This window comes from Scardinius erythrophthalmus (assembly GCF_964197995.2).
Source record: "Scardinius erythrophthalmus genome assembly, chromosome: 12".
Taxonomy (NCBI): Eukaryota; Metazoa; Chordata; class Actinopteri; order Cypriniformes; family Leuciscidae; genus Scardinius; species Scardinius erythrophthalmus.
In genome coordinates this window covers 34,706,138-34,725,847 of record NC_138232.1, presented here as the reverse complement: position 1 = coordinate 34,725,847, position 19,710 = coordinate 34,706,138, and the positions used below count along the sequence as shown (strand labels likewise).

The window sequence follows — 19,710 nt, the reverse complement described above, 5'->3', positions numbered from 1 at the left end:
ATACGTATCATCATCTACTGTTTATAAGCTTGTTGCTATAGAAACATCAGATTCAACCCTATGGATTCAACGTAGCAACACCGGATTCAAGATCGCGCTTCTAATATAAAAGTTTCATAAGTGTTCATATTACGAATTTATGATACGTCTAGAGTCTTAATTATTCATGGAAAAAGTTCGCTAATAATATAAGCGCATTTTTTAACGAAATTGATTTAAAATGTTCCGGAAAACAATGTGGAGGAAAGCAGTGAGTGATGCGGTCATGTCACACCAACATCGAGCACTGAACACTACTATTTTCATCCTCAAAGAGTTTGGACCTATTGGATTTCTACTGAAAGAGGAGGGGGGTAGCAAAAATTATAAAGTAAGTTTGTACTGATTTTTGTTTCATACATTTTTAGTATATTTTGTGCAATTTAATGATGCTATTTCATCTAAGGTGTGCTTGGGAGACCCACACACGTGTACCTGCCCTATCTTCCAGAAAGAGAAAGATCTATGCACACACATCTGCTGGTAAGCTAAATAAATGCTTGGGGTTGAAAAGTGTTTCTTCAACAATGGGCACTTTTAACCTGTGGACATTTAGAAAGTAAACTATTTGTTAAAACACACTTTTCACATTCTGCCATATGCTAGTTTAATTTGTTTACTAAGAAATTCCAACATTTATCCCATAAGAATTTGTATCATTCACTGAACATTTCCACTACAGTGACAGTCATTTCCACCACAACTGAAATGATGGTTTGCATTGTACTAGAAATTACATTTTAAACAACTTTGTTTTGCTAAAGCGAACAGTTAGCCTAGCTTTTATGTAACTTAAGTACACACAATTACTAATATTTTCACACTATGCATAACTTGACAGCTTGATTAGAAAAATATTCTGTTTGCTAGTAAAAATATGACATGATTACAAATATTCAGACACATTATATATATCATATTTCATCACACATCACATGTCTCATAAATTATATCCACCATGCTTTTCATTGGCACTGTAGACTCCTTAGTAACTTTTAATTTAAAATAATAATAATAAAAAATTCTCACAATACATATTGAAATGGTATATTATTGTTTCTTTAGATCGATAGATTGTTTAAAATTATGGAATTTGAAATGAAAGTCAAGGAGACAACAACAAATACATGAAACATCTATACATGAAAGGCCTTCATAATATGAAATTCAATTTGTTAGTTTTAATAAAAATCAACCCCTTGGACAGAAAAGTGCTCATTGTTGAAGAATCACATACACCGTTTGCATGTTGAGACATAATCTTACCTTACCTTACATCAACATTTTATTTTAGGATTTTAATGCGTAAATTCCGACTACCAGGAGATCACGAATGTAAGTAGACCATTTTTTCCCCCAAAGTGTTATCACTCAATGCAACCCTTTCCAGTAAGATCCTCCAAACAGTTGTACATAAAGGTACATACTACTTGTACATTAATCTTTGAGCTATAACTGTCTGTCTGGTCACTTGTTCTCTTTCAGACTGTTTTCAGTACGGTCTTGCGGAGAGACAAATCCTAGAGTTGTTGCAAGGGCTTCATGTGACCAAAACTACATCCCCTAATGAAAGGGAGAACTCAGCAGACCTTTCATGTCCTGAGCCTAGTGAGGAAGATGGAGGAATCAGACAGAAAGATGTAGAGAAAGATGATATATGTCCAATCTGTCAAGAAGAACTTTTGCTTAAAAAATTGCCTGTGACCTATTGCAAGTAAGATTTAATCCAGAAATCAAGATTATTCAGGAAATTAAGTGGATACTTTCTAAATATATGTCTGAATTTCATGGTAAATACTGTATGAACTATGAAGTGAATATGTTTTATTGATGAAACTTTTGAAATCAATGATTTTTTAAATATAGAAATGTATTATAAATATTGTATTGTTTCCATCTTTAAAGCCAAATGCATCACATTTTTCCATTTAAACCAAAAAAGCTAGTAGTGATCCTTACTGACACGCAATTTCTATGTTGCGGTTTGTGACTGGTTTCGTTGTAATTATGCGTCATTGTAAAGGTTCAGCTGTGGAAACAACATCCACATTTCCTGTATGAAGGTATGGGCTGATCACCAAACAAAGAGAGACCCATGTGCCCTGCTTAAGTGTCCACTCTGCAGAGAAGACTTCGGCACTTTTAAGCAGCTAATTGAACAGGTACATCATTACAAGACCCAGTCACTTAAATAACTCATTACTATCTATTGTTTAAAGCTGCAGTCCGTAGTTTTTCCTCTTTGTCGCCATCTCTGTTCGAAATCTGCAATTGCAGTTATTTGCGGAATTGCACGGCACAGCGCGGATGAATCCAATGTTTTGAGGAGAACGTGCGGCTGTCAGTCACCGCGCCGGTGTGGATACTGTAATTCGGAATCACAGATTCTACTTTTTGGAAGTATGACCAACATTAGAATTTTCACCGGAAAATGTCATCTGAGCAAGTCAGTAACATCCACTTTTGTTCTGACCAACTAAGGGGGAAAAAGCATTGCAGTAAATCGCGCTGATTAAATCTAACGATCGCTTATCATATCACGTCAAACCGTGCAAATTATACTTTGTTCTCAAATTGTTAAAGGAACACTCCACCGTTTTTTGAAATAGGGCTTATTCACCTTCTTTCCTACATTTAGATTGGTGGGCAAATGCATTTTTGTCTCAGTGCATGCATTGTTTTAGTTTGACAGGGTCGGCGCTAGCTTAGCTTAGCATAATGAATGGAATCCTTTGTTGCCAGCTAGCATGTCCTGAGTAAAAGTGATATATATAAAAAAAAAAAAAAAAAAAAACCTAATTACTTCTTGTGGCCTGCGTATTCACAACGAGTACAAATAGCGATGCAGATTAACACTAGGCGATTTCCTAGGCCGATATTGACTTATATATTAAGGACTATATTAGGGGGAAGTACAGGCGAAGCACTGCTACTTGGGTATGATATCTCTGCGCCCAAGTAGCAGTACTTCGCCTGTGCTTCCCCCAATATAGTCCCAAGTCAATGTCTGCCTAAGAAATCACCTAGTGTTAATCTGCATCGCTATTTGTACTTGTTGTGAATACGCAGGCCACAAGAAGTAATTAGGTTTTTTTTTTTTTATATCACTTTTACTCAGGCCATGCTAGCTGGCAACAAAGGATTCCATTCATTATGCTAAGCTAAGCTAGCGCCGACCCTGTCAAACTAAAACAATGCATGCACTGAGACAAAAATGCATTTGCCCACCTATCTAAATGTAGGAAAGAAGGTGAATAAGCCATATTTCAAAAAACGGAGGAGTGTTCCTTTAATGTTAACAACATCATATTACAAATGACTACATTTAATGCCCTTCCGATATTTATCCTTGTTTTCGCATCCGGTTGCAGTCTCTTTTTTTCTGTAGCCACTCCAAAGTCTTTTGCATTTTACAACGTGTGAATCTCCAGTTGTCGTTTGAACCTTTCTGGATCCGCCATCAAATTGATAAGTTTAATTATATCAATTGCTGTGAGGAAAGGCTATAAATCTCCACCTCCAACATCCTCACACGCAATATAGCCTACTAGCCGAGACTCCTTCTTTATGTGTATGTGACGTAATGACGCAAAGACATGCTCGAATTTCCTGCAGAAATCCACCAGTACCACTGGAATTAAAAACATTATTACAAGCTTACCGTTTAGAATCGAGCTAAGGCAAGCAGATAGTTTTAAACACTGGCTGGTTATGTACTTGTTAAAAAATTATTTTGGATAAATTTTAACCCAAAAAAGTTACGGACTGCAGCTTTAAGCTTAAATCATCTTGGGTTTAACTATTATTTTTGACAGGTGAAAAATGCAGGTGAACTGTTAACCTACTATGAGAGGGACTGTCTGGACAAACATCTGGGTGTTATGTGTAACATCTGCAGGACCTGTCCAATCATCGGCAAATGTTTCAAGTAGGCAACCATTACATACAGTAGCTTTGACAAATCAGTGCAGACTTACAATACTAAAGTCTGAGGGTGGTAGGATTTTTTTAACGTTTTTAAAAGAAGTCTGTTATGCTAGAAGGATGCATTTATTTGATCAAAAATACAATTAAAAACTGTATTGATGTTAAATATTATTACCATTTAAAATAACTGTCCTCTTTTTAATATATTTAAAATTTAAATTAATTTCTCTGATGGGAAATCTGAATTTTTATCAGCCATTACTCCAGTCTTCAGTGTCACATGATCCTTCAGAATCCATTGTATGTTGCTCAAGTAACATTTTAATTTATTATTATTATTTTATTATAATCATTCTCATGTTATATTATTACATTCTTACGTTACACTTTATTTTAAGGTGATGTAGTTACATTGTACTTAGTCAAATAAGTACTGAGTAATATTTAACTACATGTACTTACTATAGAGTTACTTTACAGTTTGGTTGTGGGTTAGTTATCTGTAATTATGGATAATTTACTGTTATTTTAATAGCAAGTACGTGTAGTGTCACTACGTCACCTTAAAATAAAGTGTTACCTATTTTTGTATTATAATATTCTTGCGCAAACCATGATACATTTTTACAGGATACTTTGATAAATAAAAAGTTCTTCAAAAGAATAGTTTTTTTTTTTTTTGAACAGTAATGTATTTATCCTGATTCTGTCTAATGCTAGATTCTGTGTCATATGCAGCATCTTACGTCTGATGTTCATTCACAGGTGCACAGAGTGCAGTTATTTTCACCTGTGTGAGGACTGCTTTAAGAAAAGAGTCCATCCAAAACATTACTTCATAGTTCGAATGGTGAGTTTTTGTACAAGGTTTGTGTTTCACATGACATGTGAAACATGATGATGCCATTCATAACTACAGAAAGTAGTTATTAGTAGCATCTATTAGAAAATAGCTTACATATGGCACTTTCAGACAGGTGCGTCTCAAACAGCACTCTAGCTCCCTAGGTCGTGAATCAGTATATCGGGTTAACAAAATAGTCTTCCTTTTTTCATTAAAATTGTGCAGAAAAGATGTCAACCATGGCAGACAGCAGGACCTCACAACTCTGAAGAAACACAGAAAATGAAAAACCATTTAATGGGTAGTAGGTTCGTCTGCCCATTCATGGCTTCTGTTCAGTTCTTTTATTTTTAATTGCTAACCGAATTTCTATGTATACATATTCTATGTGTATATATATATATATATATATATATATATATATATATATATATATATATATATATATATATATATATATATATATATATATATATATATATATATATATTTCTGTACATCTGAATTTATCCAGACATATTACTCTATTTTACTTTACAGCTCCAGCAGCATATCTGGTGTGACATGTGATGTAGTCCCAAACTATGTAATAAAAAGTTTGCCGATGATAAGGGTTCGGAAAGAGTCCAGATTTCTGTATCCAGGTGCTCAATGTAGAATCTGCCTGTCAAGATTTCAACTGGGTCAGCATGTCAGAACCCTTCCCTGCAAACACAAGGTAACACATTTTCAAGTTCAACTCATTTAAGGTGGGTTGAATGCTGATAAAGCTTGACATTAGGAACTCATTTTAATGAGATTCTTTCTACAAAATTACTCACACTCATGTCTTTCCAAACTCGCACGACTTTCTTATAAATAAGACAAACTATTAGCTAAATAATTTTACATACCGTGGATAATTAGTATCTATGTTTCTCTCTTTCCTGAACCAGTTCCATACTGACTGTATTGATCCAGTGCTCCAAAAGTCGAACTGCTGCCCACTGGACTGGCATGTCATCTACAATCCTCTTACATGGAATCCTCGAAGTAGCAGAACAGAAAGATCTCTGGCTCCATCTAGTGATGTTCAGAGCAAGCGTACCGATGAACAGCTCTCTGAGTTCTTTCTACCTGGTATTGGTTTGCAGGTAAAGAAAGGTAGCGCTCCATCTCTGATGAGAACAGTGACATCTGAACCATCTGTGTGCAGTCCTTCCTCAGTGGATTCACTCACTCAGGGGTTTCGGGGCCTCTGCGTCAATAGTTCCCACATAGAACCATATACCAGAATGTCCACCATGAAACACAATCATACAAAAGAAAAGAGTTCTCTTCATAGGAGCTTTTCAGGAGCCATAGCTGCACCGGCTGAGAGGAGAGTATCCTTTCCAAATAGTCCCTCATCAGTCAGTCTAACTTTGAATGTCCAGTCAGCATTGCCCAGAACACAGAATGACCAGCAAAGACTCATTGTGGGCATTAATGGGCCATTTATCATGACACCAGCTTACGGCAGGATCAGACCACTGAGGAAAGATCCCTTAAGACAGAGACCTAGGCTTGACAGGCTGGATATGAAGGATCTTCATCTCTAGATGACAAACAGTCATCTAGATGACAAACAGTCATGTCAAAGCTATACTTATGAGAAAACAAGAGCAAAGTGAATTGGTATGCAATTAAAAAATAATGGTAGTATGTTGCTCCATGGGTGTTAGGAATAGCACTACTGGGTAGCAAGAAATCCAAAGCGCTCACATGTGTAATATTAAAAAGCTTTTATTAAACTACGGCTAAAAACAGAGAAGCACCCAGAGGGAGGCTCAGGTGTCCGTTTTTAATTTTATAGCTATAGTTTTAGTATGGGCTTTTTAATATATTATAGTCCACATGAGTGCCTTAAACTTCATGTTTAATAAAATCAAGAATGTTCTGATTATGTTTGGATTTCTTGTGTTTAGTTGAAGTCAATGAATTACAGAATCCTTCAATCCTCGACCTCTGCTGAAAACAGGCAAAGATTTCAGATAAATCCTAACTTGAAAAATGAGCCATTTTTACATTTTACATAAAAGACAATAATTGTATTATTGCCTCATATTTATTATTTGAATGTTTATTAATATTGTTTAAAAAAGCTAAAATAAAATGCTTTATCCGGTAACACTTTATTTTACATTGTCCTTGTTACATAGGTTACATGTACTTACCATAGTAATAACAATAAATTATGCAAAATTACATGCAGCTAACCCTCAACCAAATCCTATTCCTACCCTAACCCTAAAGTAAGAATATGTAATTGCTTAATATTACTCAGTACTTAAATATATAATTACACTGTAACAACGACACCTTAAAATACCCATTATTCTTATCAGTTCTGGGTACATAAAACTCACGAGTATTTTTGGTCAAGTACCTTTATTAAATGTGCACAAAAAGGCAGATTACAAGTTGTACTGAAAAGCATCCAGGAATGGCTCTTGAGCCATTTAAACCAGTGTGTTGAGAAATTGTTAAAACATATTACAATTATTGAAATAATAAATGCTACAATACAACATAAATTACTTTAAAAACATCCAGTTGACACAATGCAATTTTCTCTCCTCGGTCATACATTTAAAATGTAAGTTTCCCTTCTCAGTTCAAATTTGCTGCCCGACAACAACAAACTAGTGTCTTATTGTAACTGTTGATGAGAATCAAACAGTTACAATTAAGTGTCTGAAATAATAAAGCTACAAAAGCTCCAACACATTCAATACATGAGTTGATAATCATGTTGTCAATTTGTGAAGAAATATTTCATACACAAAACACATTAGCACAAGAAACATCTTAATATGCTAGGTTCATGACCTGTACAGCTGTGCTTCAGCATTGGACTTGGTAAGGTAAGCCATAACCCGAGACATATTTTCGATGTTTTTGGGTACTACATTCTTACACATTAAAACATTGAATGGTAAAAGCTTCACAATGGACAGCATGCAAATGTGACTAGCAAGAATACAATAAGTACAGTGCGTCAAAACGGCAAATTACCTTAAAGGCCCGTGCTCCCTCAAAAAAACTCTTAGCAACACACTGGCGCACGTTCTGAATTGTAGAATATATAGTGCTTAGCTTAATAGCTTATGATAACAGTGCTCAGTTTTTCCACAATTTACTTCATAATTGTTTATGACACTGTGTGGCAGTTCCTTGCATTACATTGAACTGAATTGAAGAACAAAAATGTATTCCAAGCAAGCCAAGAGAGACAACCTGATTGCATTTAAATCAGTTTTGCAGACTCACTATAAGAGCATTGTGGGTACAAGCATTTAAACATTAATGTTTAAAAATACTTAGATATATATAGATATATATACATACTTTTACAGTGTACTTTTGAAGGTAAACAAATATGTTCTTTCAAAGAAGTTTGTAAAAACATTGTAGTGTGGTTGCGAAATTGTGTACAAATGAACTGCTGACAAAATGCTGGATACAGCATAGCCACAGGAATCGACTTTGAGCTACGGCAGGTAAGACAGGCATTTTTGTTTTGTTCATTCTTCCTGATGTTTATATTATAAGGCAGTTTGATCAAAACCGTTTTCAGACACCAAAAAGCTACAGCTACACACAGGTTATTCAGTTAGCGTTTCGTGTGCGGTCTCTCCTCCCTCACATGTCGAGATGTTTTCTTGTCAGGCTTCTTGTCTCGAACCTTCCGCAGTCTCCGTGGTGGAGGGGTAGATTTGGACTCACTGGAAGTGTCCCCTGCATCCCTGTCCTCCGGGATGTTGGGAATGGCTGCACTACTGCCTTCCAGGGTGTTCCTCAGGGACGTGTCCTCAGGACTCCCAATTTCACTGCTGCTCAAGTCCTGCTCTTGATTTCCACTTATTTTAGCCAAGCTAGCGCTCGAGGGTTCCTCGCTTTTCCGCAGAGGCTGCTGCAGCAGCTCGTTCATGTCCACTCCAGAGTCCAAGCTTGTGTCATTGCTGCTGCCCGGACGGTGTCTTCCCTGAAGCTCGATCACAGAGTGACGAACCTGGGCTGCTGGTTTACCATCAAGAGACACAAACCAAGCCCGGGGCGGGTGAATGGACGGCTTTCCCTTGGTGAGCTCAAGCAAGGTTTGCTCTGATATACCCTGGAGTTCCCCCCGAAAAGGCCCCATTCTAGCCGCTTCGTTCAAAGTTCCTGGGACAGATACGGATTCCAGGAGATGACTGTAGCGGCCCCATAGCCCGGGGTTAGCGGCAGCGCCCTGCACTCCTTCCAGAGCCTGCTGCTCATCGCTGTCTTGCTGGGGAACTTTAGGCAACGTCTGAGTGAAACTGTCTTTCAAGTTCCGCTCTGTCTGAGCTCCATGTTCCATACCATTCCGCGGGAAAGTGGCAGATCTGCTTCCAGAAGGGTCAGCTTGTCCCTGGGAATTAAACAGCTCTGGGGCCTGTACAATAGCCAGAGGCTGGTTGTAGATGTGGAACAGCTTGTCTTTGAAAACAAAATTCTCTGCACCACCCTGGTGTGAGCCATTCTGTTCCAATTTTTCCCGAAGCTTAGCCACTTCATCACTATTAATGTAGAGATTAGACATTGGGGCTCTGAGGCTTTCTAATCCCACAGCTCCAATGTTCTCATACAGATTGCCCACCGGCCTTCCAACGTTTTCCACATAAATGTTGTAGTTGGCTTGGTGTCGTGGAGAGTCTGATGCATCATGGCCGATGCCTCTTGCAGCCAGTGAATAAGACCGGTCCCCACTATGAAAGAAAAGTTCTTGAACCTCATCAGAGCTGGTGGAAGTGGTCTGGTCTTTCTTCAATACAGTGAGCCTGGTGGAATTCCATCGCTTTCTTCCGACCTCATGGTTTAAATCTCTGCAAAATGAGATACATATTTTGATAGTTGCCCTTTAATAATAATGAGTTGAAAAATGCCTTTAGTTCACTGAAATTAACAGGTTAAGATGAAATAAGTCCTGCACTGTTGTATTTATAAGAAAGTTATACAATGATATTTGCATAACTTTAATAAACTCTTACCTGCAGTGAAATACAATCACAGATAAAAATCCGATGACTATCACAAGAGTTCCTCCCAAGATACCCAAAAGAAGGTATGTGTGGTAGGAAATGAAATCCATTGAGCTGGCAAGCCCCATAAAACCTAGATTTACACAACATAATCTGTTTAAAGGGCTGCATATTAACAGAAGTCTGGAAGATTTTGATTTTAGTGTTAAAGGTATGAAACTGAAATGCAACTTCATTCATAAATAGCAACAATATGGGCTGATGAGTGAGACTTGACAATAATTATTTTAATTCAAAATCTTAAATATGACTGATACTTACCTGATGATGGTGGTGGTGCAGCAATCCAGTTACCAAGTTGAGGTGCTACATAAATCCAGACTAGGCCGTTTTTCTCCATCTGAACAGTGCCTATACCTTTATTTACCCAGGTACCTGTGATAACACATATCATTTAGTGCTTTTGGACACAATCCTCCCCCTCAACCCTTGTGACCATTACATGTTTTGCTTAAGGACAAAATGCTGATAGGTAATAGTCCCCACTTAAAGAAAACAATGAAAGATCTGAAACATGTTTTAAATTAGCATGACTGCAGTTTTTCAATCACCTATTGTCATGTCAAAGGTCCACGCAGGAAGTGAGTCGGAGGGTCGTAGGTGGGTGTGGTAGGGAAGTGGTACTGTTAGCTGAATGGGTCCTTTGACATCAACCTCCTTTCCATTAGACACTAACTGGGCACTGATCATAGCCAAGGGGCTTAACTTGACATTCCTATAACCTGTAATTGGTAATACAAAGATAACTGAGTAATTTTAGAATCTGCAGAAAATAAATTGTTTTAAGGGTGTGTGGTCTAGAGCAGTGGTTCCCAACCCTGTCCTGAAGGCCCCCCAACACTGCACGTTTTCTTTGTCTCCCTACTCAAACACACCTGATGCAACTCATCAGCTCATTATCACATGGGTTAATTGAGCTGATGAGTTGAATCAGGTGTGTTTGATTAGGGAGACAAAGAAAATGTGTAGTGTTGGGGGGCCTTCAGGACAGGGTTGGGAACCACTGGTCTAGAGCAATGTTTCTCAACTCCATTCCTCAGGTCCAAGGGTTTTTCATGTTTTTCCCAAAGCTTTGCCACTTCATAGACATTCTAATATCATAGATCCAATGTTCTTGTACAGATTGTACATCAGCCATCCAACATTTTCCACATAAATGATGTAGTTAGCTTGAGAGTCTGATGCATCATGGCTGATGCCTCTTGCAGCCAGTGAATAAGAAACAATTATTAGCCATTATGAAAGAAAAGTTATTGAGCCTCTTCAGACCCACCTACCAGAATGTTTTAGATGTCTCACTACTTAAAAGGTAGGGTAGAATTTTGGAGCGGCTAGCAATAGTAAGCTATTTTTGAAAGCATTAGATCCCACCCTCCCTTCAGAGCACTCTCCAAAGCCTCCTCTAAAACACATGAATGTGTACAGCCAGAGCAGATTCAGCAAAGCATTATAAGAGACGACATTAAATTACCTTGTCTCAAAGCACATAAAATGACCATAATAATGAATGTAAACAACAGCTCTTACTTGTACCACCTGACTGCTGCAGATTCATTTCGCTGTTGATAGTGTTGACACAGCTCTAGGTAGAACGTCACAGGTTGCCATCTCCAAATTATTATTAGAACATGGCGTGAACACAGCATAAGCAGTTGTTTTGGTTCAGGAGGAACTGTAAAAGGCAGCTGCTGTTCGTTTGCGGTGCTTGATGAATGATTGTCCACAATATTGCACAGCCGTACGGAATGCGCTGATGATGTGTTGACGTCATAACGTCAGGTATGGAAATACAGTACATACACTGACAGACAGGTAGGATGTTGTTTTACTGCATTCGGACTGAATGCAATGATTGGATGAACATTTTTTGTTCCTGAGACTTCCACAGAATATATATGTAATTTTTTTTAAATATTTAGACCACTTCTATTATTGATTTCTATTAGGATGTGAAGAGAGTTTCAACCAGTATAACAAAAAGTGTTTATGAAAAAAATTGCCTACCCTATCTTTAAAATACCTGATTCAACTCACCATCTTCTAAATGTTTAATCGGGAGAGACATCTAAAAACATTCTGATAGTTACGTTCTGAGGACTGGACTTGAGAAACACTACTAGAAAATCAATAATATGTGTAAAATGTGCCATCATATTTGATCTGGGTTACCAAGCGGCCTGATATTGCCTAATCAATAATATGTTGTGATCAATAACATTAACTAATCAATACAGTATTGAGTCTAAACAATAATGGAGCTTGTAGAATTCATTGATTAAAACTGCCCTACAATATACTCCACTCACTTATTGAACATCCTTAACATCTCAATGAAACTTACAGGGTCAGCATTCACTCGAGATGTGACAAGGAAACTGGTTAAAGGCACACTATGCAGTTTCCGTTTTTCTCAAACAGCGACCCCTAGAGTTGCTGTAAAGTACTTGTATTTAACGTTACTGTCATAAATACCACTCACGCAGAGCCGTCTCTGCTCTCTTCCGACCGTGCATTCTTCGTTTTCTTCGTCGACTCTGCCATGATTCACGTCTGAAATGCGTGCTAGCATCTTCCATAGAGGCTGCTTCATATGTTGTTGATGTAAGTGACGTCGTGCCGTAAAGCAAGTCGTGATTCTCGCGAGATTTGGCGGGGCGCCACCTCTCAAACCTGCATTGCTGGTTTTGCCAGCCCCCGCTTTGCTATAGGGATGATTCGCCCTATTACGAGTTTGTTTACCATCGAAATTATTTCGAAGCTGTTATATTAAGGTACAAATCTTGCACAGTGTGCCTTTAAATTATTATGCCAGATGCAATAGGTATTGTATCCTTTTTTTTTTTTCAAGTTCATCTTACCTCCTTTTCCGTTGATGTTTAGAGTAAAGAAATTCGAGTCTTTTTCTGTATGCAGGGCTGGAGCTGTCAGATAGGCTGACAACATGGAGATGGTAGTGTTCTCAGACAGTTTGAGGAGACTTTTGGGAAACTGGACACTCGGTTGAAATGACAGATCTGCAATACGTCAAGATAAATAAATAATACCACTGCATTGATAGTAGTTGGTCTATGCAGTAAATATATGGAGGTACTAAATTAAATTATGGATTATACATTTTTTTACAGGTCTCAATTTCAAAATAGTTAAATGGATAGTAGGATCAAAAAATAGAATAAGAAATGGTTTAAATGTCATACCAGATGTTTTTCGAGTTATCAACACAGTATCCTCGAAGAGCCAGATGTTTCCTTGTGTTTGAGGGCGCAGAGACATCGTAATAACAGAAAAAACTAGGAAAAAAACAAAAAAACGAACACTCAGACCTCATTTTAGTAGCCAGGTTTTTCACATTTAAATAACATTAGTTGAATTTCTCCATATGTTTGAATGTCATTTCTTTAGGGCTTCGGATGTTATACAACAAGCCAGGGTGAGGTCACATTGATTGATTCACTGCTTTCTTGCTGTCTGAGGTTTTTATTGAGCATATCTTGCAAAAATATTCATGGATTAAGATGAATCATATATAATTCAAACATGTATCTCTTAATTAATACTGTATATACTTAAAAAAATAATAATAATCTGATGACATAAAATCATATAAAATACACAATAAACTATTAATTTAGTAAATAACACTGCATCTTAGAGGCTTTGAACTTACTGGGCATCTTGGTGGTTTTCCAAGGCAGCTGGGTGAGCACATAACCCTCCATGCTGGCCACCAGAGTGAGGGTCAGGCCAAGGCTGTATGGGACAGTGACCGTGACCTCTCCATTCTCCAAAGTCTGGCTGGAGTGAATCTGGGATCCATTCAAGAAAACAGCCACCACAGCTCCTTTCAGGAACCTCTGGCTAGATGCATCTTTAACCCAAATCTTTAGTGTCAGGAGCGACTCTAGAGACAGAGATAAGGTCACGTTCAGTGGGAATTTGAAACATGTATATGGCATCGCTTGAATGGTAAATTTAGAGTCAATCCCCAGTAATATGAGTCACAGATAAGATTTAAAGAAGTTTAAGGTTAATACGCCAATGTTCATAAGTTCATTCGGGTAACTGCTCAACGCATTAAAAACCAGTTCAGCCAAAAACTATAAAATTGGTTGGTGACAGCCTCTTAGCATTGAAATAGTAATGACCACTGGACCCACGGCTCAGTCAGAGAGACTTAAAAATAGATCAAAGTGCCAAATGTCGGATGAGCACATCAAAAGCTGAGACTTTAAAACCTTGAAGAACCTCTTGAAATGTCTCTACTCTAAAAAAAAAAGTGAAGCTCACATTCTTAGAGCCTGTTTTAGATGCCCAAAACACAAAAATATGACCAGGATGAAATAATGGCAGAACCAAACTGTTCAACCCATACCAACCATAACAGCTGGTATATAAATGTTAGTCAAATAAGGCAATGTAGCAAAAATAATTAGTTTAATAACAGAATTTTATAGGAAAAACCTTTGGACTACACAAGTCTTAACTTCGGTCCCTGATTTTTAATAATGATAAACACATTTTTTATTTATGATGGATTTTCCGCTGTTACAAATCAGCATAAACTTACAATCTGGTACTGAACTCCTGTAACACATGGTAACAATAACTAGGGATGCAACGATACCGTTTTTTCAGAATCGATCCGATCCGATACCAAAAATTCTGAGTATCGGCCGATTAAATTTCTAATTTTTAAATTTCAGTTACTGTGCGCGTGAAGAACAAATAGTGCTCTGACTTTACTCCAGTGTTGTGATCTAACAGACACCCGGCAGAAAGTAACATGATTAAGGTACAGCAATACAGTCCAGCAAGATAAAGTTGTTTTATGCGAAACCATAGACCTTTATCTACAGATCAAGTATAATAATAGTAACATTGAATCATCTTGGAGAGAGTTTCGTCGTGTTAACTGTCGTAACCGAAAGCGATGCGCTGTTTGAATGAAGAATGATTGACAGCCACAGCTGAGGGAAACGTTTATGTAAGGAATAATTGACGACAGGCCGTTGAATTATTAGAAAAATAATGCACACCCGAGGTGGTAATGCGGTCACGACGCGAAGCGGAGTGGCCGTTACACCTCGGGTGTGCATTATTTTTCTAATAATTCAACGGCCTGAAGTCAATTATTCCGCTTATACTACAGTTACCACACCTCGAAACATTGTTCAGATTATGTATTTCAAGACGTTTGGAAAGTTTTTGTCATTAAAACGCTCTTGTATGTAGGACTAATTTCTTACGCATCTAAACCAATGCCTCCGTTGCTAATTCCAAAACGTCATTTTAGAGTTAGTAACGGAGGTTTGAGCCACTGATAGCAGACTGAGCCCGTGTGTCCACCAAAGCGTTTTTACTCGCGGCTGGCGTGTTTTTTCAATTGTTTTCAATGGGAGCGCCGCGTTTTTAAAACGCCATGAGCGTAACGAGGCGCTGAGCGTCTTTTTCACGCTGAAGCGCTGAGCGTTCGGCGTTTTTTACTGGTCGCCGAGAGTTGAAAAATGTTCAACTTTGGGTAAAACGCAGCGCTCATCACTGTCCCTTTTTACCCAACCGTCCAATCACAGTGGAGGAGGGGCGGGACTAATACCACACCGACCAACCGCGTCCGCCACATGATTCTGCTTGTACAACGTCAACAGAGGACAACAACAAGCATAATAACGGAACAAAATCAAGAGCCAGAGAAAATACATTACATTTTAATATAGAATCAACACAGAAACAAAATATGTGTGAAATGAGATACTAGTAAGACTTTCGCGGATATTCCGTATCATAACAACAGTGTCTCGGTCTCAACCGTCTCAACTGAAAAAACGCTGCGCTGCCAAAACGCTCTCAAGCGCCCACAGCTGAGCGTTTGTAGCAGAGCGCCTAGCGTTTTCAGCTGGCTAAAAGCCGCTTGTCCACCAGCGTCGAGATTTCTGACGCGACGCCAAAGCCCATTCATTTCCTATGGAACTACGTCAGGCAGCAAAAACGCCCCCGCAAAGCATGATGGGTCGCGTCGCGTCGATTTGGTCAACAGCAGCGCGTCAAAAAAGTATCTCGGTGGATACTTTATGCAAATGAGAGCGTCAAAACGCGGGGCAGCAGCCAATGGAAACTCGGCGGCGAGACTTTGTGTATGGCCGTTGCTATGGTTTCATATTTATTCCAGCCCACAAACCCCGCACCCAAGCAGCGAAAACGTCACAGGCGGCAAGCCGCTTGTCCACCAGCGTCCGATACATTTTTGTTCCGACGCAACGCCTGTGACGTTTTCGCTGCTTGGGTGCGGGGTTTGTGGGCTGGAATAAATATGAAACCATAGCAACGGCCATACACAAAGTCTCGCCGCCGAGTTTCCATTGGCTGCTGCCCCGCGTTTTGACGCTCTCATTTGCATAAAGTATCCACCGAGATACTTTTTTGACGCGCTGCTGTTGACCAAATCGACGCGACGCGACCCATCATGCTTTGCGGGGGCGTTTTTGCTGCCTGACGTAGTTCCATAGGAAATGAATGGGCTTTGGCGTCGCGTCAGAAATCTCGACGCTGGTGGACAAAAGCCGCTTGTCCACCAGCGTCCGATACATTTTTGTTCCGACGCGACGCCTGTGACGTTTTCGCTGCTTGGGTGCGGGGTTTGTGGGCTGGAATAAATATGAAACCATAGCAACGGCCATACACAAAGTCTCGCCGCCGAGTTTCCATTGGCTGCTGCCCCGCGTTTTGACGCTCTCATTTGCATAAAGTATCCACCGAGATACTTTTTTGACGCGCTGCTGTTGACCAAATCGACGCGACGCGACCCATCATGCTTTGCGGGGGCGTTTTTGCTGCCTGACGTAGTTCCATAGGAAATGAATGGGCTTTGGCGTCGCGTCAGAAATCTCGACGCTGGTGGACAAGCGGCTAAAGGCCCCGATCACACCTGACGCGTTTTTGCAGTGAGAGGCGCCTGTTTTCAATTGGTTTCCTATGGCAGCGAGCGTTCTGCGCGCTGTTTATGCGCCTGCTGCGCCTCGCGTTTTACCGCCTGCTGCGCCTCGCGTTTTACCGCCTGCTGCGCCTCGCGTTTTTGAAGTTGAAAAAAAAGCAACTCCGAGCGGAAAAGGCGCCCGACGTCATCGCGTTTTTTTCCACTGTCCAATCGAGTGAATGGAGAGGCGGGCCTTCCGTTGTAGTGATGAACGCTACAGTTGCTTGAACGCCCGGAGAGTGCGATGATGGAGGATAAACTAGTGGTGCTCTCGCGGGTTACCAGGAGCTTAACGACTTCACGAACCGTAACTACCACAATGTTAACAGAAAGTAAATAAAGTTAATAAAAGGCTGATTCGACGTTTACTTGACTGACAGGACAGCTGTTTCAGTAGTTGCCTAGCAACATAAAAAACGCAGCGCACTGCTCGTTCCTTGTGATGGTAAAAACTGTGCACCTCGCGTTTTCGAACCTGAAAAACGCGTCAGGTGTGATCGGGGCCTAATAACGCTTTGGTGGACACACGGCCTAATGCTGGGGACACGACTAGCTGACACATTCTCTGACTGTTTTCATCGCAGCATATTTTAAACACCGATTTTGAACACAGACTGAACGCACTGAACACGCGTTTGGGCATGATCAGTCATACGTATCAAATTGGCCTTAAAGTGTGTCCCCAGTTATTAATGCAGTTATTAGAGAGAGAGATGTTGCAATAATGAGACAGAAAAGCATGTGCGTCAATATTATTATTTATTTATTAATTTAATTCGTTTTAATTAATTCGTTCATTCTTTTTTTTTTTTCATTGACAGATGACAGTAGACTATAGCCAAATAAATGAAACACAAAGCCCTTTTAACAAGTGGGCCTATCAATAATTATTTATTTGTTAAATTATCTGCAATAAAAATAGCCTACGTACTGCAGACTATCCATTTATTTAGCCTATATTCAGTTTAATTTTCTATTGATTATAATATAGATAGGACTATATACTTTATTTATTAAAATTAAACTGCATGTTTTCCATTGATTGTGAAGCTAGACATTGAAAATTCCAGATCAAGCGCATGCGGCTAAATGTTTTGTCTTGTTATGAATTGTATCCTATTTTCCGTTATTACCGTTAACTACGTGAAGTGATATGGAACTGTAATGCGGTCAAGACCTGCCTGGAACTACTTTAGCTGTGCGTTTCCCTGAAAATAATGCACACCTTAGAACGTTCGTCAACCAATCAGATTCAAGCATTCAACGGCCCTGTAGTATAAGTGATCTTGAATTTAACGACTTAAATGTTAATTTATATCTCACATTATACTATATAATGGCTTCAGAACACTTAGAATATTGTGCACGAAAACTTGTGGTGCTTTATAATGTGTGTGTGCCTTTTGTGGGGCTTAACAATAACAGAATAGTATACGCACAATATCGGATTTGGATCGGCCTTGTCTGACCGATACCCGATCTGGCAAAAATGGCACCATCGGACCCGATACCGAGTATCGGATCGGTGCATTCATAACAATAACGGGATACAATGGTGTATTCTCTGTAGACCCATATGCGAATAGGTAAGACACATGGCAGGGGCTTTCAAACTGGAGTCTGCAGACATTTTTAAGAAAAGTGTCTCAGCTGAAGGAAATAATCCATTATTTATAGGCTTTAATATATCTGCTTTTATATAACGATACAACCAAAAATGAACATATATTGTCCAATACCGATATGGTGGTCAATTTCTTGCATCCCTAAATTATTTCGTATTAATAATAATATTATAACATCAACAATTTATATCACATATTAAATTAACCTTAGAACATATAGCTGACTTTATAGGCTCCTTCACAACTGGAGGGTCTTGCCATCAAAAAGTTTGAAAACCCCTGACAGTAAACACCTAATGTATTTTATTATATGCCTACTATCTCAAACAGAAAGGTATTGGGTGATTCTGGCACTGAAATAATCTTAAATCTTTAACCCAACAGTTTATTCAAGATAAGCAGTGCAATGTAGCTCAATCATATCAGCTTTTCAGCTCTTAAAAATGTGGAAATGGCTGTCCTATATATAAAAAGCCTGAAATAGGTGGTTTTACTTCGAGTGGCCCTGATGAAGAGGCTTACAAATACTAGGTAATCCATGTGATAGACCAATGTTATGAGACACCAAGCACATCGGTCAACAGCGCACCCATGTCCTTTGTTGTGATGTACCCCATCATGAAAACATCCCTATTCTTAGCAAGCACACCGCATGCGGAGCTGATGGCGCAGCTGATGCTGTGGATGGAGATGATGCTGAAGATGAAACCAGCTGATGCCGTGACCGTTACCTGATGGCGGCACCGTCGCGTTCCCCTGTCCCTCGAGCGGGGACGTGTGTGTGTCGCTGGCATTGTCCTCCTCCGACAGCGAGGCGAGGCCGTGGGAGAGCACTCCACCCTCCGCTCTCCTAAAGTACCCATCCTCGCAGAAAATCAGCAGCGCGGCGAGGAGCAGACACCCCGAAAGATCTGGCATGGCGTCTCAGACATAACTGCACTCAATGACACGGAGAAGGAGAATGTTGTTGTTTTTCTGTCCTCGGGTTGGTGTGTGTGTCACGGTCGCATCATGCTTCTCGGGTGGACCGATGAATATCTGAGGGTGCGCAAGTGAGGTGCGCGTGTTGCGTCATAGCTCACGCGATGCCATCTGCTGGCTCAGTGGTTTTTGGTCTTTGTTAAAGCTTACGCAATGTTTTTTGTTTTTTTCATGCGTAGGTAAAGAGGTTTCAAAGACATATTTAATTTGATTTGTATAACGTTATTAAAAATATTTTAA

At 39.4% G+C, this 19,710-nt stretch overlaps 2 protein-coding genes across 2 annotated transcripts; one reads left to right on the top strand and one right to left on the bottom strand.

Moving 5' to 3' along the window:
• Positions 1-220: 220 nt before the first annotated feature.
• On the top strand, positions 221-6,724 carry zswim2 (zinc finger, SWIM-type containing 2; the record flags this gene model as incomplete). Its single annotated transcript, XM_081380433.1, has 10 exons — positions 221-370; positions 446-522; positions 1,334-1,374; positions 1,525-1,753; positions 2,063-2,201; positions 3,855-3,967; positions 4,732-4,816; positions 5,036-5,118; positions 5,357-5,528; positions 5,746-6,724. The coding sequence occupies 10 exons, from the start codon at positions 221-223 to the stop codon at positions 6,388-6,390; spliced, it is 1,734 nt and encodes a 577-aa protein (XP_081236559.1). The 3' UTR covers positions 6,391-6,724.
• A 1,593-nt stretch (positions 6,725-8,317) lies between these two features.
• fam171b (family with sequence similarity 171 member B) lies at positions 8,318-19,407 on the bottom strand (the record flags this gene model as incomplete). The annotated part of the gene is made up of 8 exons (XM_081379796.1): positions 8,318-9,678; positions 9,844-9,967; positions 10,156-10,269; positions 10,446-10,616; positions 12,753-12,908; positions 13,092-13,184; positions 13,562-13,795; positions 19,215-19,407. The coding sequence occupies 8 exons, from the start codon at positions 19,405-19,407 to the stop codon at positions 8,445-8,447; spliced, it is 2,319 nt and encodes a 772-aa protein (XP_081235922.1). The 3' UTR covers positions 8,318-8,444.
• Between the last annotated feature and the right edge of the window lie 303 nt (positions 19,408-19,710).